General features: G+C 41.9%; 1 protein-coding gene across 3 annotated transcripts in view; it reads right to left on the minus strand.

Moving 5' to 3' along the window:
- Positions 1-1013: 1013 nt before the first annotated feature.
- Positions 1014-18469, minus strand: part of SYT8 (synaptotagmin 8) — a 61607-nt gene continuing 44151 nt past the window's right edge. For all 3 annotated transcript variants that reach the window (XM_075327019.1, XM_075327017.1, XM_075327018.1), the window contains exons 6-9: positions 13749-13916; positions 8007-8124; positions 6034-6167; positions 1014-5871 (exon numbers count right to left, since the gene is read on the minus strand). In XM_075327019.1, coding sequence (XP_075183134.1) covers positions 5638-5871; positions 6034-6167; positions 8007-8124; positions 13749-13916 — 654 coding nt within the window. In that variant the 3' untranslated portion in view covers positions 1014-5637. The remainder of the gene's footprint in view (positions 5872-6033; positions 6168-8006; positions 8125-13748; positions 13917-18469) is intronic.

Consider the following 18469-nt stretch of genomic DNA (forward strand, 5'->3'; position numbering starts at 1 on the left):
TCCAATATCTCCTGGAAAGTTAGTTTTTTTTCTACCCTGAGCCGTTCACGGAGGGCACCTTTGATCTTGGGGTTATGTAACCCACGGAGGAATTGATCTCGTAGGGTACGGTCAGCATAACCGGGGGCTTGTGCTAGCTCTGGCTCTGCTGTAAGCATTTGTCTCATTATTCTCTGGAGTGCATTTGCATACTGTGGCAGACCTTCTTCTTCACCCTACAGCCTGTCGAACGGTTGCGCCTGTAAATCTCCTGCTTCTGGTTTCCCGCCATACACTCTCTCAAGAATCTTCACCACCTGCTCTAACGTCTTTCGTTCACTCTCAGGGCACAATAAAATGGTCTCTTGAGCATGGCCTTCAAGGGCAATCAACAATATCTCCCCTTGATTTTCTGCAGTCACTCCTGCTACTCTCAACATGCCCCTCACTCTCTGCGCCCAGTCATGGAGAGGTACATTGCTGCCAGTAAATTTTGGTATATGGGTCAGCATAGCCCCCAGGGACAGTTGCCTTGCTGGTATTCCCCCATCAGGTTGTATTAGAACACCTCCATCAGCGACACCTCCCTGTCCGTCCATTGTTCCGTACCAGCCTGCGTATCCTGCCGACTACGCCAAATGTAATTTTGTACTGTACGAGCAGTGAGACTATGGAACTCTCTGCCGCATGATGTTGTAATGAGTGATTCACTACTAACATTTAAGCAGAGCCTGGATGCCTTTCTTGAAAAATGTAATATTACCAGTTATGTATATTAGATTTTATGACAGGGTATTGATCCAGGGATCTAGTCTGATTGCCGGATGTGGAGTCAGGAAGGAAATTTTTTCCCCATTGGAACTTGTTTGCCACATTGGGGTTTTTTTGCCTTCCTCTGGATCAACATGTTAGGCTACGGGTTGAACTAGATGGACTTAGAGTCTCCCTTCAACCTTAAAAACTATGATACTATGATACTATGATAATAACCTGCAGGTAACGGGATACGCAAGGACTGCACGGAACCACGGGGGTTAAACAATGCAAATTTAATAATGTATTTCACAACACAGGTGGAGGAAAAGTGAGGGAAGGGAGCACAGCAGTAGAGATAATGCAATATACATACAACTACTTTGAATAAATTGTCAAAGATAGGAAGCCTCAGATTGTACTCCCAAAAGCAAAACACAGAAATCCTTATTAAACAAAAAAAAAACGTCCTTGTTATCTTACTCGTATAACACAGTGCAGAGTCTTTTCCTATCTGTCCCTAACTAAAAGTAGTGTGCACACTTAACTGCAGATTTCAGCGTGGGGTACCTCGTCACCGTTGGGGCCCGTATTCCGCCGGCAGACACCTCTAAAGTTCAGTCTTTGTCCCGGATCTTTAACTTGCACGTGCTGCCTGGCTCCTCGCTCTCCACATCCAGCCTCTTTGGATCTGTAATTTGCACGTGCTGTCTGGCCCCTCGCTCCACATCCAGCCTCTTTGGATCTGTGTCTTGGGGGGGACACCACGCAACACTCTAAGGTACTTGGACCTCGGAAAAACAGGGCAGACTAAGGCCTTCTATCTTACAGCCCACTCGAGCACACTCCTCTCTGCAAAACACAGCCACAAGTCGACCCCTCCTCCTCCTGTTCCAGACTGAACCAGTCACTCGAGCAGTAGGACTTTTGCCCGCTGTTCTCTGTTTTGACAGCAGGTGGCAGCATAACACAAGGAAGTCCACCAAACAGTCTTTTAACCTATATATATATATAAATGTTAACAGGTCTTACAGCTCCACACAATGTAACTGCAGCAGCAGACCCCCTCCCACTTTCTGCCCTTACAGCAAGTAACACACAAGTGTGTGTGGGAGGGGAAAGGAAGTATAGTCTTCCCCGTGGTCCCCACATAGCTTCTCATAAGCCAGATCAGATACCCACACTTTGCACTGACGAAGGGCAATCACCCCGAAACACCGTGTCTGCAAATTGGGATTCTAATCTGGTATAAATCCTAAATCTTATGAAAAGGCTTGTTTAAAAAGCCACTTTTGACTTTTAGGATTGCTACTTCCAATAGGTGGCATTAGAGTTTGTCTCCTTCCTCACTGGAGGGACAATTTGAGGGGGAAAGAAGGACGTGTTAAGTTACTACAGGGAATTTGCTTTAGGTAGTACTGCATAAGTCAATGTAGATGCCAGTACTACCTTAAATGATGCTTCAGATTTCAGGCAAAGTGTCTCTGCTCCAAACATACAGGAGGAGGGCCCACCGGAGGATCTTCTGGTGCTCTGTTGGCCCAGTCCAACAGTTGCCACCTATCTACTTGCAATGGTCACAAAGGAAGGAAATATTGTATTTTGCCTTTATGTAACAACTCTTCTACAGAGGTATACAAATGTATGATTATTGATGTTCTTACAAGATTGTTGGACATGGAATATCACTCTTATCATATGTATTTTATTTTATAACTTTGTAGACAATGGTTGAAGGAATATATCATAATTTCTTCATGTAAGATAGGTGTCCAGTCAAATTACATGCAAGGAGAAAATATATAAAAATAAAAGTAAATTTATGTTTTAAAATTAGCACATACTATACAGTATTTATTAGGGTCCACTGTAAATGTCATCAGTATCTGCTATAGTAGACTAGGTGGCTTGCTGCTTTGCTTACCCCTTATAATGATGAATAATGTCATCTAGTTAATGGGATCAAATAACATTGATGCCTTTCTGGAGGCTACAGTATTTTTATGATAAGAATTGCATTATAATCTATGTTAATCTTGCCTTCAAAAGGACAAAGATCCCAATAGAAACTTTAGAGGCCCCTTTATAAGTCAATGTGAGCTGTCATGTTTTGTTGGGATTAGTTATGACTCTGAAGAACAGAATTCACAATGATGGTGTAAACAGACAGTGTACATCTATAAGGCCAGAGTCACACGCGCGAGTCTCACATCGTATCACCCGGCATGGCCACACATTCTCCTAACAGGTGCGGGTCGGTTACATGTATCTCTATGCAGCTGAGATGCTCCCCTCCGGAGAGTGTGCGGCCATACCGGGTGATGCGATGCGAGACTCACGCGAGTTACTAGCAAGTGTGACTCCGGCCTAAGGAGAAATTAAGTAACATTGCACTATGTCTTAAAGGGTACCTGTCACCTACTCAGCTGCGGGGTGGTCCAGTCCGATGGACATCGTTGATATTGTCCCAATGCCTCCTCTATCCATGCGATCTTCCCTCTTGCTTTGTGTGGATGTAGCATTCTACATCATTCACGCAGTGTCCTCCATTGCGCTTCTGTGCCCTTCTCTCTGTCCTGCTTTGGGCAGATCAAAGTATTGTAGTGCGCAGGCGTACTTTGACCTTTCCCTGGGCCTGCATATTACAATGCTTTTCTCTGCCCGCAACAGGGCAGAGAGAAGTGCACATGCACAGGAACGCAATGGAGGACACTGTGTGGATGACGTACAATGCGTCATCCACAGGAAGCAAGACGGAGGACTGTGATCGCAAGGATAGAGGAGTCACCAGGTCAAGACCTGCGATGCTCATCGTAGTGGACCGGACAGCCCTGCAGGTGAGAAGGTGACAGGTTCACTTTAATAGAAAAAATCCACCATTTTGCCTCTACAGCTTCAATATAAACTTATTGCATGTGTCTCCATAGTAACAGACTACAAACAACCATGTGTAGTCAGATCCTGTAGTCATTTTCTCGTTTATCCACTTTTTACTTCTTGTTAACCGACTAAACACATGTCATCATAAGTTAGGGGTCAAATGAATGGAAGTTTTACTGCAGGATATGACTATACTGTATGCAGTTTGTTTGTGTTTTGATGCCATGGAGCTACATTGTTATCATAGAAGCTGCGGGGAAAAAAAACAATAGGACACTTCTAGTTAAGATGTTGCACAATTGCTATAATTTTATATTGACAGTCAGACAATAAGAAAAGAATCAGTTGAGAAGGTTGACATACTCATCAATAAAGGAGATCCTCATCATTGGGTGGAGAGTAGTTACAAAATGCATCTTGTTCTTGCTGTGGAAGATCTGACCTGTCTCCCAAAACACAGATGAGACAACCCATTGATACCCTGGCACGCTGAGGTGGCGCCACAGAAAAATTATATATATAGATGGGTGGCCCAACCTTTACACCTAATCACAAGGGAGACACTAGGTGATTAGCTTAATAGCTAGAAACTGTCCACAGTTTAGAACCCATTAAAGTAATGAATTTTCTTCACATTCTTCAAAAAGGTTAATTAATGAGGTTGCCTGGTTAAAACAATCATTATAATTAATTGATCGATAGGTGTTTGACCATTGTTGACTCAGGGAACATTTAGCCCTCACTTGAACTTTAATGCCAGGTATAAGATGTCATGACAAGTTGGATGAACATCCGACACCCCATTTATTCCTTATGGGCTGTAGAAAAAGCAGTGTCAGCCCCATAGGGAATGAATGGAGTTTGTGCATGTGCACTGCTGCTTCAATATAATGGGGATAAAAGTTCCCCATTCTGCCAATCAATGTAGGTCCCAGTGGTTGGACTACCCACCGATTAACAAATTATCACCCATCCCATGGTGATAACTTGTTTTAACTGGTCAACCCCTTTAAAATATCTTATATGTAAAACACAAAAAAGGGACATGTTGCGATTTTGCCTGGCGGCTGCCCGTATGATTATCCCACGATTTTGGAAACAGACTAGATGCCCTACGGTGCTGGATTGGTTGGAGGAGATTTCAAACCTCCAGAGAATGGAGGAGCTGACAGCAGAACTAAATGGGAACACAGAAAAATTTACTACAGTTTGGGGACCATGGATTATGTTCATGGAGTCCCCAGAGTTTGTGGAGAGTTTGGTGAGCTTTTTGAACTGAGAAACGGTGGGGAGTCTCATCCCCCCCCCTTTTTCTTTTCTTTTCTTGCTTTCCCCCCTCTCCCCCCTTCTCTCTAATTTCCTCTTCTTTATGCTTGTATCTTTCCTCTTCTTTCTTTCTTTTTTGAACATTAATCTGCATTTTTCTAGTTTCATTTTTTATATGAAAAGATTTATCAATAATTCATAAGACTAAAGACATACAAGGAGAATGAGTATATTAGGATACGGGAAGGGAGAATGAGTATATTAGGATACGGGAAGTCAAAAGAAGTGGGAATTCTGACCTATAATTTATAAGTGGTTGTATGGTAATAGCACAAAGATAATTTGAAGAATTCCAAGAAATTTAGTAATGTAACAATTTCTGGATGTTATCCCGGCATTGATAAAATGATGTTTATGTATTGCAATTGCACAAATGATATGTTTGTATGTTTACAACAGTTTCATCAATAAAACAGATTTAAAATAAAATATCTTATATGGAGAATTATGACCTCAGTATGAAATCTTCTATTTCTTTTGGTTACATTACATTTCAATGACGTGAGGTTTCTTCAGCCTGGTCTTGCAATATGTAAGCCTTTTGCAAGTCATTATATGGGTGGATGTAATAGATTTATAGCTATAATTGATGGAATCACATGGAAACACAAAGAGGACCAATATATTAGTCATTTTAAGGTATCAGGAACCCCAGAAAGTCCATCCACATGCCTCACAATTCTCATAATTGGACTTCCATTATCTGTTGGGTCTTGGGAATTTTAAATGAGACTTTAGGGCAAGGACCTTATCAACAACTTCTGCTGGCTGAAGATTGTGCCACTGGGCGACTGGTCTTCGTGGGTGTGCAAGCATGTCCGACCAGTGTCTTAAAGCATTTCCTGAAGCTCGACAGCTAAGAAATACCTTCCCGATCTGTTCATTCTTATTGACTTTATCGTGGTCCCACACAGAGATGATAAGATCCACATTCTGAAAGACAGAAGAGAGAATAAGAGTTATACATGCTGTCTAGTAACTGTCCTTGATTGGAGATAGTTTCTAAGCCTCCAGTTTGCTTATATGAACTGTTCTACTTTGGAAAAAAAAAAATCACAGAATTTTGAAAAACAAAACATTAATTAGAATTCTGACCTGAATTTGCTCCAGAGTCACATCAAAGGTAAATTCCTCATTAAAGTATGGGTTCAGCGTGTTCTTCTTCACTCCCGTCTTCTTACGCTTCCACTTCTTCTTATTCAGAGCAAGTTGCACCTTCACATATGGGTCTAGAAGGATAAAGAAATATTAGCTTGACTTTGCTATTACATAAAAAGATTAGAAATTTATATATCAATACGGAGTTAAAAGTATGCGAAAAGATTTGCTTGGCCATGGTCCAGTGTCCTTACATTAGTGTGCCATGGCAGCCAGACCAGTGTCTTGAAAAGTTCCTCGGCCGACACTTGAACGCTAAAATTCTGAGCACCTCTGATATTTGCAAGGCTCATATCATCACATCACTGAGGACTTGTAAATACCAAGAATGTTGTCATTGAAGTGTCAGCCAAGGAATTTTATATAACCCTGATCTAGGTTTCCAGTCAGTACCTATGTAGACATGGTTCCTATGAATTTTTTTGCCCATCTCTTATATTTGCTAATTTGTTATTAAAACACCCAAAACATATTTTGACAGTCAAATGGACCTGTGTAATGGTGCCTATCAGTTAAAAAAAGGCTTTGCCAGTGACACATGGCGCAGTCCACTTTGTTTAGGTTAGTGCTTTTCATCTTTAGCCCCTATAGAGTGATTTGAGCTTCCTAGTTATAGCTGCAAAATAGCCACATGGTGGATCGAGCCACTGTCATGGGGTGTGATAGTTTCACTAGGAACAGGGGAGCCTAAACCGACCCTCAGGCAAGGGGAACCCTGGATGACAAAGATACGTCTGAAGGTGATGATGTTTGGGCCGCCTTCCTGACCCTAGCTCCAGAAGAACCCTCGTATATTGGCCCCCCTCCTTCCACTCAGGAGAGGGCCGAGACAAGAGTGATAAATCCCACACAAATAAACAGATGGGGAAAAAAACAAAACTCAAACTCACAACAATCACTCAAAGAGGTATAGATAATAGGTGATCAGGAGGAAACTAAAGGAAGGGAGGAAATAATCAGACAACAAGAGTATTTCCACAACACACCAAAAAGCACACAGAAATTCACCAGCAACTGGATATCAAAGCACAAGGACGGGGATTGCATAAAGCTCTCATCGGCATGGGAGAACAGGCTCCACCTTCTTAAAAAGGGCGAAGGCGACTGTGATTGGTCTCCTGCAACATGTGACTGAAGCAGTAATCCACAGGCTAGCAGAAATTAACTCCTTCAAGCCTGATTACAAACAAGAGCAGAACTTTGATGACGCCCGAGCCTGTCTATAAAACTAAAAGCAGTATCGTGTGGAGTGTCTGACTCTACTGTATGAACAGCATTAGAATTAATCCTGACACTTAGCGAGTTTTGTGTGACAGCCCAAAGAAGTCCAAGGTCATGAACCAGAACCAGAAAATTAGTAAATGTTAAAACCAGAGTCAAACAGTAAAGTCAAGGTCAGGCTGGGTCAGAATTCAGACAAGAGAAACAGAACAATAAAGTAGGTGAATGTCAAACCATCCAAGGTCAAGACCAAGACTATAGTCAGACAATAGCCAGGTCAGAGTAAAGAGAATTTAGCTCAATAAAACGTACCAAGAATAACTAAAACACAAATCTGAGCACAGGAAAAAGTTAAAAAAAAATGTAAATGGGGCACAAAGCTCACTGATTGGTCCGAAGTCTGGGCCTGGTCAATTGACCTGAGCCGGACAATTTATTAGTAGAAGTATCAGCATTCGGAATAGCTGGGTGGCTGAATGCTCAGCGTCTGAACCACCCAGCATCTCTCGCAGCATCACAGAGCACGCAGCGCCAGGATGCAGGACTCTGGTGATGTAAGTATGTTACAACTTCATTATGTCAATGGAATATTCAGGATTTCTGGAAGCCATATTTGTCATGATTTCTTTATCAAAAAGCAGCTATGAACGTAGTGTGACTACAGCTCTTTCCTTTTGTTTTCAAGTTACCTGAAAATCCATCATTGTCCATTTTCTTGAGCTTCTTTGCCTCAAGGATGACAACAACTAGTTTTGAAGTCACCGGGATGTATTTTAGCGAGAAGCAGATTTCTCCAAGCCGTTCTTGCTGTGAAAAAATGTACGTAATAAATAGTAAAAAGTTTTATAGTAACTAATCTTAAAAGTGATCGGTCACCAGATTTCGCAACACAGACTGCACACCTTATTAAATACAGTGCCTTGTGAAATAATTCACCCCCTTGGCATTTTTCATGTTTTGCTACCTCACAACAAGGAACTTCACTGATTTTTTGAGGGTTCACATCAGTTCATGTAAAGAACATGCCTACAACTGTGAACATTTGGTTTTCTTTTTATTGTGATGCAAACAACAAATAGGACAAAATGACTGACAACTTCAGTGTGCATAAATATTCACCCCCTTAAAGTCAGTACTTTGTAGAGCCTCCTTTTGCAGTAATTACAGCTACAAGTCCCTTTTGGACAAGTCTATATGAGCTTTCCACATTTTGCCTGTGGGAGTTTTACCAAGGCAAAACTACTCCAGCTTCTTCAAGTTAGATGGTTTCCTCTAGGGAACAGCAATCTTCAATTATGACCACAGATTCTCAAATGGATTAAGGTCTGCACTTTGACTGCATCGCTCGAATATATTTACACGTTTCCCCTTAAACCACTCGAGTGTTGCTTTGGGAGTAGCTTTGGGTCATTGTCTTGTTGGAAGGTGAACCTCTGTCCTAGCCTCAAATCACTGACACAGACTGAAACAGGTTTTGATCAAGAATATCCTTGTATTTCGAATCATCCATTTTCCCCTTGACTCGGACCATTCTCACTGTCCCTGCTGCTGAACAACATCCCCACAGCATGATTCTGCCACCATGTTTCACTATTGGGATGGTGCTCTTGGAGTGATGAGCTGTGTTGGTTTGGAGCTAGACATAGCATTTACCTTGGTGGCCAAAAAGTTCAATTTTGGTTTCATCTGACCACAGCAAATTCCTCTATATATTTGAGGAGTCTCCCACAAGTCGTTTGGCAAAATTAAAACAAGCTTCCAATTTTTGTCTCTAAGTAAATGCTTTTTTTTCTGGCCACTCTTCCAGAAAGGCAACCTCTATGGAGTGTACGGCTTATTGTGGTCATATGGACAGATGCTCCAGTTTCTGCTTGGGAACTCTGCAGGTCCCCCAGGGTTACCTTTGGTCTCTGTGCTGCCTTCTGATTAATGCCCTCCTTGCCTGGGCTGAGAGTCTTGGTGGGCGGGCCTGTTTGTTGTGGTACCATGTTCTTTCCATTTGATAATAATGGATTTGATGGTGCCCGGGGGATCATCAGAGATTGGGATATTTTTTTTAGAACCCAAGCCTTAGGCGGGCTTTGCACACTACGACATCGCAGGTGCGATGTCGGTGGGGTCAAATTGAAAATGACGCACTTCCGGCATCGCATGCGACATCGTAGTGTGCAAAGGCTCGATGATACGATTAACGAGCGCAAAAGCGTCGTAATCGTATCATCGGTGCAGCGTCGGCGTAATCCATAATTACGCTGACGCGACAGTCCGATGTTGTTCCTCGCTCCTGTGGCAGCACACATCGCTGTGTGTGAAGCCGCAGGAGCGAGGAACATCTCCTACCGGCGTCACTGCGGCTTCCGTAGGATATGCGGAAGGAAGGAGTTGGGCGGGATGTTTACATCCTGCTCATCTCCACCCCTCCGCTCCTATTGGCCGCCTGCCGTGTGACGTCGCAGTGACGCCGCACGACCCGCCCCCTTAACAAGGAGGCGGGTCGCCGGCCAGAGCGACGGTCGCAGGACAGGTGAGTCCATGTGAAGCTGCCGTAACGATAATGTTCGCTACGGCAGCTATCACAAGGATATCGCTGCTGCGACGGGGGCGGGGACTATCGCGCTAGGCATCGCAGCATCGGCCTGCGATGTCGCAGCGTGCAAAGTACCCCTTACTTGTACTTCTCACCATGAGAAGTATCTGACTTGTGTGGAGATCTCCTTAGTCTTCATGGTGTTGTTTGGTTAGTCTTGCCTCTTGCTTAATGGTATTGCAGCCTCTGTGGCCTTTCATAAAACGTGTGTATATGCTGACTGACCATGGGACACTTAGATTGCACACAGGTGGACTTCCCATCTCTAAGCATGTGACTTATGAAAGTAATTGCTTGCACCAGAACATATTAGGGGCTTCACAGCAAAATGGGGGGAATACATATGCACATGGCAATTTTTATTTATTTTATCCCATAAATGTAATTTTTGCCTATATTTTTCACCCTTCACTTCCCCAACTTAGACTATTTAGTGCTGATGCATCATACACAAATCAGATTACAAAAATATTTAAACACAGATTGTAATGTAAAATTTAGTTATAAAGCCAAGGGGGGTGAATACTTTTACAAGGAACTGTAGAGCTCTTACAGCTCTACAGCTCCAAGCGCGATAGTACCCGCCCCCGACGCACATGCGATATGTGGTGATTGCTGCCGTAGCGAACATTATCGCTACGGCAGCTTCACACGCACATACCTGCTCGGCGATATCGCTGCGACTGCCGAACTATCCCTCCTTCAAGGGGGAGGTGCGTTCAGTGTCACAGCGACGTCACCACGATGTCACTAATCGGCCAGCCAATAGAAGTGGAGGGGCGGAGATGAGCGGGACATAACATCCCGCCCACCTTCTCCCATCCGCATTGCTGTCGGGATGCAGGTAAGGAGATGTTTGTCGCTCCTGCGGCTTCACACACAGCGATGTGTGCTGCCGCAGGAGCGACAAACAACATCGTACCTGCGGTCGAGCCGACATTATGAAAATGAACGACGCTACACAGATCACGGATTTTCGACGCTTTTGCGATCGTTTATCGGCGCATCTAGGATTTACATGTTGCGATGTCGTTACCGGCGCCGGATGTGTGTCACTAACGACGTGACCCTGATGATATTTCGGATGCGATGTCGCAACGTGTGAAGCCCCCCTTAGACCCGATGAGGCTGGTATAAATACTTTGCAAATCTGTGCCGAGTTTCTATATAATCCTGATATTACAATGAGCAAGAGTTAGCTAAAGAGTGTGAGCGCTCATGAGTCAATTTAGGCCGGCTGACAGTTGCAGATTGTACTGAGCAGTGTGAGATTCCACACAGCTGCACACATGTGGAACAGTCATTCTGATGTTGATTTTTACAGCAAGTACACCAGTCTTATCAGGTCTAATCTAGCTATTTAAAGGAAACCTGTCACCTGATTCCGGATTCCCAAACCACAGGCATCATGATTCGGAGTCTTGCTGCAAAGTGTTTTAGAGAAAACATTGTTTACGGAGCTGAAACTATTGAGAGACTAGTCTAGAGCTGCCCAAGGACGGCTTCTCTTTCGACTGCTCTAGTTTATTGACAAGTCTCTCCCATGTGTTCTGCCTCTGATTTACGTTAGTATTATGACATGGACTTTGGAGCAGGCTCAGAAGCAGTGCCCGCTCTACATTGGGCAAATACTGACTGTATTATATAACTGGCATCTACCTCTAACAACATTTAGCAGCGTGCCTGTCAATCGCTGCTGTTGATCTTTTAAATGCTATTGTCAATCACTGACAATGGCATTTAAGCACTGCAATCTAACCATGAAATTAGTTTGTATGCCCATTGCCCCCCTGCAATGCGATTGCAGGGATCCACTGGGTTGCTATCAGTCGGGTCTGGCTGAGCCCCTGTGCCTGTTATTGGATTTCTTCTGTGATGTCACATTTATTATATACAGCAATATTGTGGTATTGCTGTATATGATACAAGCAATCAAGTGATCGCAGGTTCAAGTCCCCTGAGGAGACTAAAAACTAAAGTAATAAAAAGTTTTAAAAAATATAAAAAAAAAAATTGACCCATCAAAAGTTTCCCCAGTCAACAATAAAGAAATGTAAAAAATAAAAAATATATACATATTTGGTATTATTGTGTCCAGAAAAATCTCATCTATCAAACTATAAAGGTAATTAAGGCAATCAGTAAAGGTCATAAGGAGAAAAAACAAACAAACAAAAACACACATGTTGTTTTTTGGTTGCCTCAATAACTCTAATAAATACAATAAGAAGCGATCAAAGCATATTATGCAGCTCAAAATTGTAAATACAAATACCAATTTGAAACGCAAAAAACAAGCCCTTAAGCGGGCTTTACACGCTACGATTTCGCTACAGCGATCTCGTTGGGGTCACGGATTTTGTGACGCACATCCGGCCGCTGTAGCGATCTCGTTGTGTGTGACTCCTAGGAGCGATTTTGGATCGTTGCAAAAACGTCCAAAATCGCTCCTCGTTGACATGGGGGTCCGCTGCCAGTTATCGCTGCTGTCGCTGGGGAGAAGTTGAACCTCATCCTTGCGGCAGTACACATCGCTACGTGTGACGCCGCAGGAACGAGGATCATCTCCTTACCTGTCTCCGGCCACAATGCGGAAGGAAGGAGGTGGGTGGGATGATACGCCCCGCTCATCTCCGCCCCTCCGCTTACATTGGGCGGCCGCTTAGTGACGTCACTGTGACGCCAAACGGACTGCCCCCTTAGAAAGGATGCGGTTCGCCGGTCACAGCTACGTCGATGGACAGGTAAGTATGTGTGACGGGGTTCGCGGTTTTGTGCGCGACAGGCAGCGATATGCCCGTCGCGCACAACGATGGGGGCGGGTCTCATGCTAGCGATATCGGGCCGAATATTGCAGCATGTAAAGCCACCCTTACATACAGATCCACTGGTGGTAAATTTTATATATATATATATATATATATATATATATATATATATATGTATATATAGATATACACACACACACACGCACACACACACCACACCACACACACACACACACACATACATGTATAAAGGGAAAAATAATAAGGGGAACACTTAAGGATATTGTATTTTGGCGTCCCCTTTATTTTTTCGACCAGTATATATATGTACAGATCTTGTGAAGTGGCAATATAAACTTTTTTTTTTTCTTTTTACAAAATTCAGGTTTTTTTAACCCAATAAAACAGCAGAAAAACTTTTCACATTTGAAAGCCCCGTAATTGTACTTGCCTGGAGAATCATTTTTCCGGGTTACTTTAACTATATAAGAGAGGCTGTAAAAATAAAGCCCAATAAAAAGTGGCAGAATTGTTAGGGGGTTTTTTTCTTCACCATTTTCCACTCTTGAACATTTTTTTTACATTTTCCCTTTTTCTATATGGGGATTTAAATGATGTCAATCAATATTACATCTTGTCCTTTAAAAACACAAGTCCTCAAGTCTATGTTGGTGTAAAAATTTTAAAAAAAAAGTTATGGGAGGGGAAAAAATGAAATTTAAAAAAAAAAAAAAATCACTGTAGAGTGAAAGGGTTAATATATCCAGTTTATATTCTGAAATCTGGTATCAGATCTGTAACCATTTGAAAAGCCTCAGATCTGGATTTACTGTCTAAACTACCTGATCACAGATGTCCTTCTGCATAAGAGCCATGTAGACTATTAAGACAATATACTACATTTACATTTTACTAGTATTTTTATATTACTATGTTATTTCTATGCCATGTTCCTGTATCTCTGTGTTCTTCGTGTCCCCTTCCTCTCTCTTACGTAGTGGGAAAGCCTTTTGCTCCCGGCATGGTGACCTTGGGGCACTTGTAGCAGTGACTGCATTGACATAATTGCTGCTCACCTCCATGCTTGATGCATCACTCAACTCCTTCCACTCCTCAATGACGTGCTGAAGATCCATGTCCCGCAGCAGAAGCCTCACCTCACCAATAACGTCATGCTTCGAGAAACGATTGAAGTCATAGATCTGCATCACCGCCTCCGTGTCTTGTAATTCTGTCTGTAGAAGCTGAAGTATACAACATATTGTCAGGGATGTCTATAGAATGTGTAATGTGCACAAATACTCAATAGGGATTAATCTTAAGGGTGGACATATAATCGGTGCAGCCTGTGCAGTCACACAGGGGTCCAAGAGGGCGGCACGGTGGCACAATTGCTCAGTGGTTAGCACTGCAGTCTTGCAGCGCTGGGGTCTTGGGTTCAAATCCCACCAAGGACACCATCTGCAAGGAGTTTGTATGTTCTCCGTGGGTTTCCTCCAAGTTCTCCAGTTTCCTCCCACACTCCAAAAAAACATATTGATAGGGAATTTAGATTGTGAGCCCCAATGGGGACAGTGTTACCAATGTATGTAAAGCGCTGTGGAATTAATAGCGCTATATAAATGAATAAATATAATTATATTATATTAAGAGGTTGGGGGGGCCATTTCTACCTCCAAAGCAGGTGGAATTGTGCATTTTGATGAGCTCTTGGGCTGCACGGAGCCCATATACTGTTCTTGCACAGGGGCCCTTTTTGGGCTGTTTGCACCAATGATTCATCTTATGACTTTGTGACAAAAACGTGATGTAAAAAGGAAATTATGTTGCACAGAACATATGCCTAACATTTTGCAACTTTTTGTGCACTTCACAACACTTTTCCACGTTGGCAAGAAAAAGGGGGCAGAATGTAAACTTACTCACCTATAAATGGCGCTATAATAATAATAATAATAATAATAATAATAAATAATAATAATGCCAGAAATTGCCAACAATTATAACGCAAATATATGCAGTTTTAGGTCATATGCATAAAGTGTGGGTTTTTATGCATTTTTTGGTGCAGTTTTGTCACAAAACTGCATGCAAATCCTTATACCAGTAAAGTCAATGAGAATTTTGAAGCGTTGTGCACATGTTGCTTATTTTGTCCTTGCAGATTTGGTGTCAGTTTTTGGTATGTTTTTTCAGCCCGTCCACCCAATGACTTCAATATGAGAAACGCATGGAAAAGACACATTCAAAAAACACGGCAAAAACGCACTCTGGTTTTGGTGCATTTTTCTGCCAGAAGATGCAAATACTCAGAGTGCGCACATAGGTTTGTAGACAGTAGAATTGTGTATAAAGTGCTCTCGATTACAATAAAGGCTGTAACTCAGGAGTAATTCCAGATAAGAATGTATATAAATGTATATACAAAGTTACTAAACTCTGTATTCAACATGAAATTGTGATTAAAAAGCAAAATAATCCTTAAATATGTCGCCATGCATAAATTTGTAGTAAACTAAAGTTTTGTAGTTTTGTAGATATATAAATATAGATGTAGATGCTTTTATTCACCCTCCCTCCTCCAGTACTGCCTCCCTGCCTCTGCAATGGTCTTTTTTGATTAAAAAAAAAAGACTGATGGCACTCCCAACACACAGTCTGAACAGGTGTAAAACTGAACAGGACATATAATACCAAAAAAGACAGTTGCACTCTGAAATGCTAAATCATATAAACCAGGATTGCAAGAATATAGACATGCATTACTGCTTAAGGAAATCTAGGAAAAAGTAGATATTTAGCATACGAAAAAGGCCATTTCTATGTCTGCCCAGTAGCCACGTCAAGGCATATCTCATATACTTGGAACCAACTAAATGCCTCTCTCTTGGTACAAACCTCCATGTGTATGGGCAAGTAGGAACCTGCTACTATAGTATAAGATCACCTGTGGCTAATGGGGGAGGGGTGCACAGTTAGAGGGCATGACTCCATAATCTAGACAAAAACGACTGAACATGCAGTCTGGCCAGTTTTGTATGCTAAATATCTCTATTTCCTTAACCCCTTAGTGACGGAGCTAATTTTCACCTTAATGACCAGACCAAATTTTGCAATTCTGACCAGTGTCACTTTTTATAGGTTATAACTCTGGAACGATTCAACCGGTCCCAGTGATTCTGAAACTGTTTTTTCGTCACACATTGGACTTCATGTTAGTACCAAATTTAGGACAATATTTTTTGTGTTTATTTATGAAAAAAATTTAATTTTGGAAAACATTTTGAAAATGTAGCAATTTTCAACTTTTTAATTTTTATACCGTTAAACCAGAGAGTTATGTCACACAAAATAGTTAATAATTAACATTTCCCACTTGTCCACTTTACATCAGCGTGATTTTGGAACCAAAATTTTTTTTTTGTTAGGAAGTTAGAGGGGTTCAAAGTTTATCAGCGATTTCTCATTTTTACATCAAAATTTACAAAACCATTTTTTTAGGGACCACATCATGTTTGAAGTGACTTTGATAGAGCTAGATGACAGAAAATACCCAAAAGTGACACCATTCTAAAAACTGCACCCCCCAAAGTACTCAAAACCACATTCAAAAAGTTTATTAACCCTTCAGGTGCTTCACATGAACAAAAGCAATGTGGAATGAAAAAAAGCAAAAATTAAATTTTACCTAAAAATGCTGCTCTAACCCAAATTTATTCACTTTTAGAAGAAATAACACAACAAAATGGACCTCAAAATTTGTTACCCACTTTCTTATGAACGCGCCGATACCCCACATGTGGTCAAAAACCTCTGTTTGGATAAATGGGAGGGCTCAGAACAGAAAGAGCAATATTTGAATTTGAATTTTGGAAAGCAAATTTGGCTGAAATAGATTGCGAGCACCATGTCGCATTTACAGGTCCGCTAAGGTACCTAAACAGAAGAAACCCCTCACAAGTGACGCCATTTTGGAAACTAGACCACTCAAGGCCCCTATCTAGGGGTATAGTGAGCATTTTGGACCCACAAGTATTTCACAGATTTTGTTAACGCTACGTTGTCATATTGAAAATTTTAATAATTTTCTCAAAAATGTTACTTTAGCATCAATTTTCTCACTTTTTCAAGAGGTAATTCCAAAAATTTGACCTCAACGTTGGTTACTCACTTTCTTATGAGCGCGTTGATACCTCACATGTGGTCTGAAACCTTTGTTTGGACAAATGGGAGGGCTTGGAACGAAGGAGCAGTATTTGAGTTTTGGAAAGGAAATTTGGCTGAAAAAGATTGCGTGCGCCATGTCGCATTTGGAGGTCCCCTAAGGTACCTAAACAGCAGAAAGCCCCCACAAGTGACCCATTTTGGAAACTAGGCCCCTCAAGGAATTTATCTAAATGTTTAGTGACTACCCTGAACCCCCAGGTGCTTCACAGAATTTTGTAACGTTGAGCCATGAAAATAAAAAAATAACATTTTACCACAAAATCGTGACTTCAACCAGGTAGCTTTTTTTTACAAGAGTAAAAGGAAAAAATTCAGCATAAAATGTATTGTGCAATTTCTCCTGAGTTTGGCGATACCTTATATGTGGTGGAAATCAACTGTTTGGGCGCATGGCAGGGCTCGGAAGGGAAGGAGTGCCATTAGACTGCAAAATTGGCTGGAATCAATAGCGGATGCCATGTTGCATTTGGAGAGCCCCTGAGGTGCCTAAACAGTGAAGCTCCCCAACATGTGGCCCCATCTTGGAAAATAGACCCCTCAAGGAATTTAGCTAGATGTTTGGTGAGTACCCTGAACCCCCATGTGCTTCACAGAATTTTATAATGTTAAGCCGTGAAAATAAAAAAAAATTTTTTTACCACAAAGTTGTTATTTTAACCAGGTAGCTTTTTTTCACAAAGGTAACAGGAAAAAAATGCACCATAAAATGTATTGTGCAATTTCTCCTGAGTTCGCTGATACATCATATGTGGTGAAAATCAACTGTTTGGGTGCATGGCAAGGCTCGGAAGGAAAGGAGCACCGGATGACTGCAAAATTGGCAGGAATTATTAGCGAACGCCATGTTGCGTTTGGTGACCCCCTGAGGTGCCTAAACAGTGGAGCTCCCCCACAAGTGACCCAATTCTGGAAACTAGACCCCTCAAGGATTTTATCTAGGGGTATAGTGCATTTGAACCCACAGATACTTCATAGAATTTCATAACCTTAGGTAGTCATATTGAAAATTTTGATTTTTTTTTTTTCAGAAAAATGTTGCTTTAGCAGAAAATTCCTCATTTTTTCAAGAGGAAATACCAAAAAATGGAGCACACAGTTTGTTATCCAATTTCTTATGAGCGCAGTGATACTCCATATGTGGTGAAAAAAGCTCTGTTTGGACAAACAGTAGGGTTCGGAACGGAAGGAGCATGATTTGAATTTTGTAAAAGTTGAAACAAATTGTGGGCACCATGTCACATTTGCAGGGCCCCTAGGTGACCTATACAGCAGAAACCCCCACAAGTGACCCCATTTTGGAAACTAGACCCTTCAAGCACTTTATTCAGGGGTAAAGTGAGAATTTTAAATCTACAGGTACTTCACAAAAATGTTGCTGTTGCGCCAAATTTCTCACTTTTAGGCCAAGTGCCCACAATCTGGCAACACTGTCTTGGATGCAGTGCAAGCCCTCCTGCAGAGATGTGAGTGTTGTCCACGGGAGAATGGCTACCTGTGTATACACTCCGGGTTCAAACTGCTGCAGACTTTAATCTTCCTTCGAAGAACACTTTAGTCTCTGCAGCATAAA

This window comes from Anomaloglossus baeobatrachus, chromosome 10 (assembly GCF_048569485.1).
Source record: "Anomaloglossus baeobatrachus isolate aAnoBae1 chromosome 10, aAnoBae1.hap1, whole genome shotgun sequence".
Lineage (NCBI taxonomy): Eukaryota > Metazoa > Chordata > Amphibia > Anura > Aromobatidae > Anomaloglossus > Anomaloglossus baeobatrachus.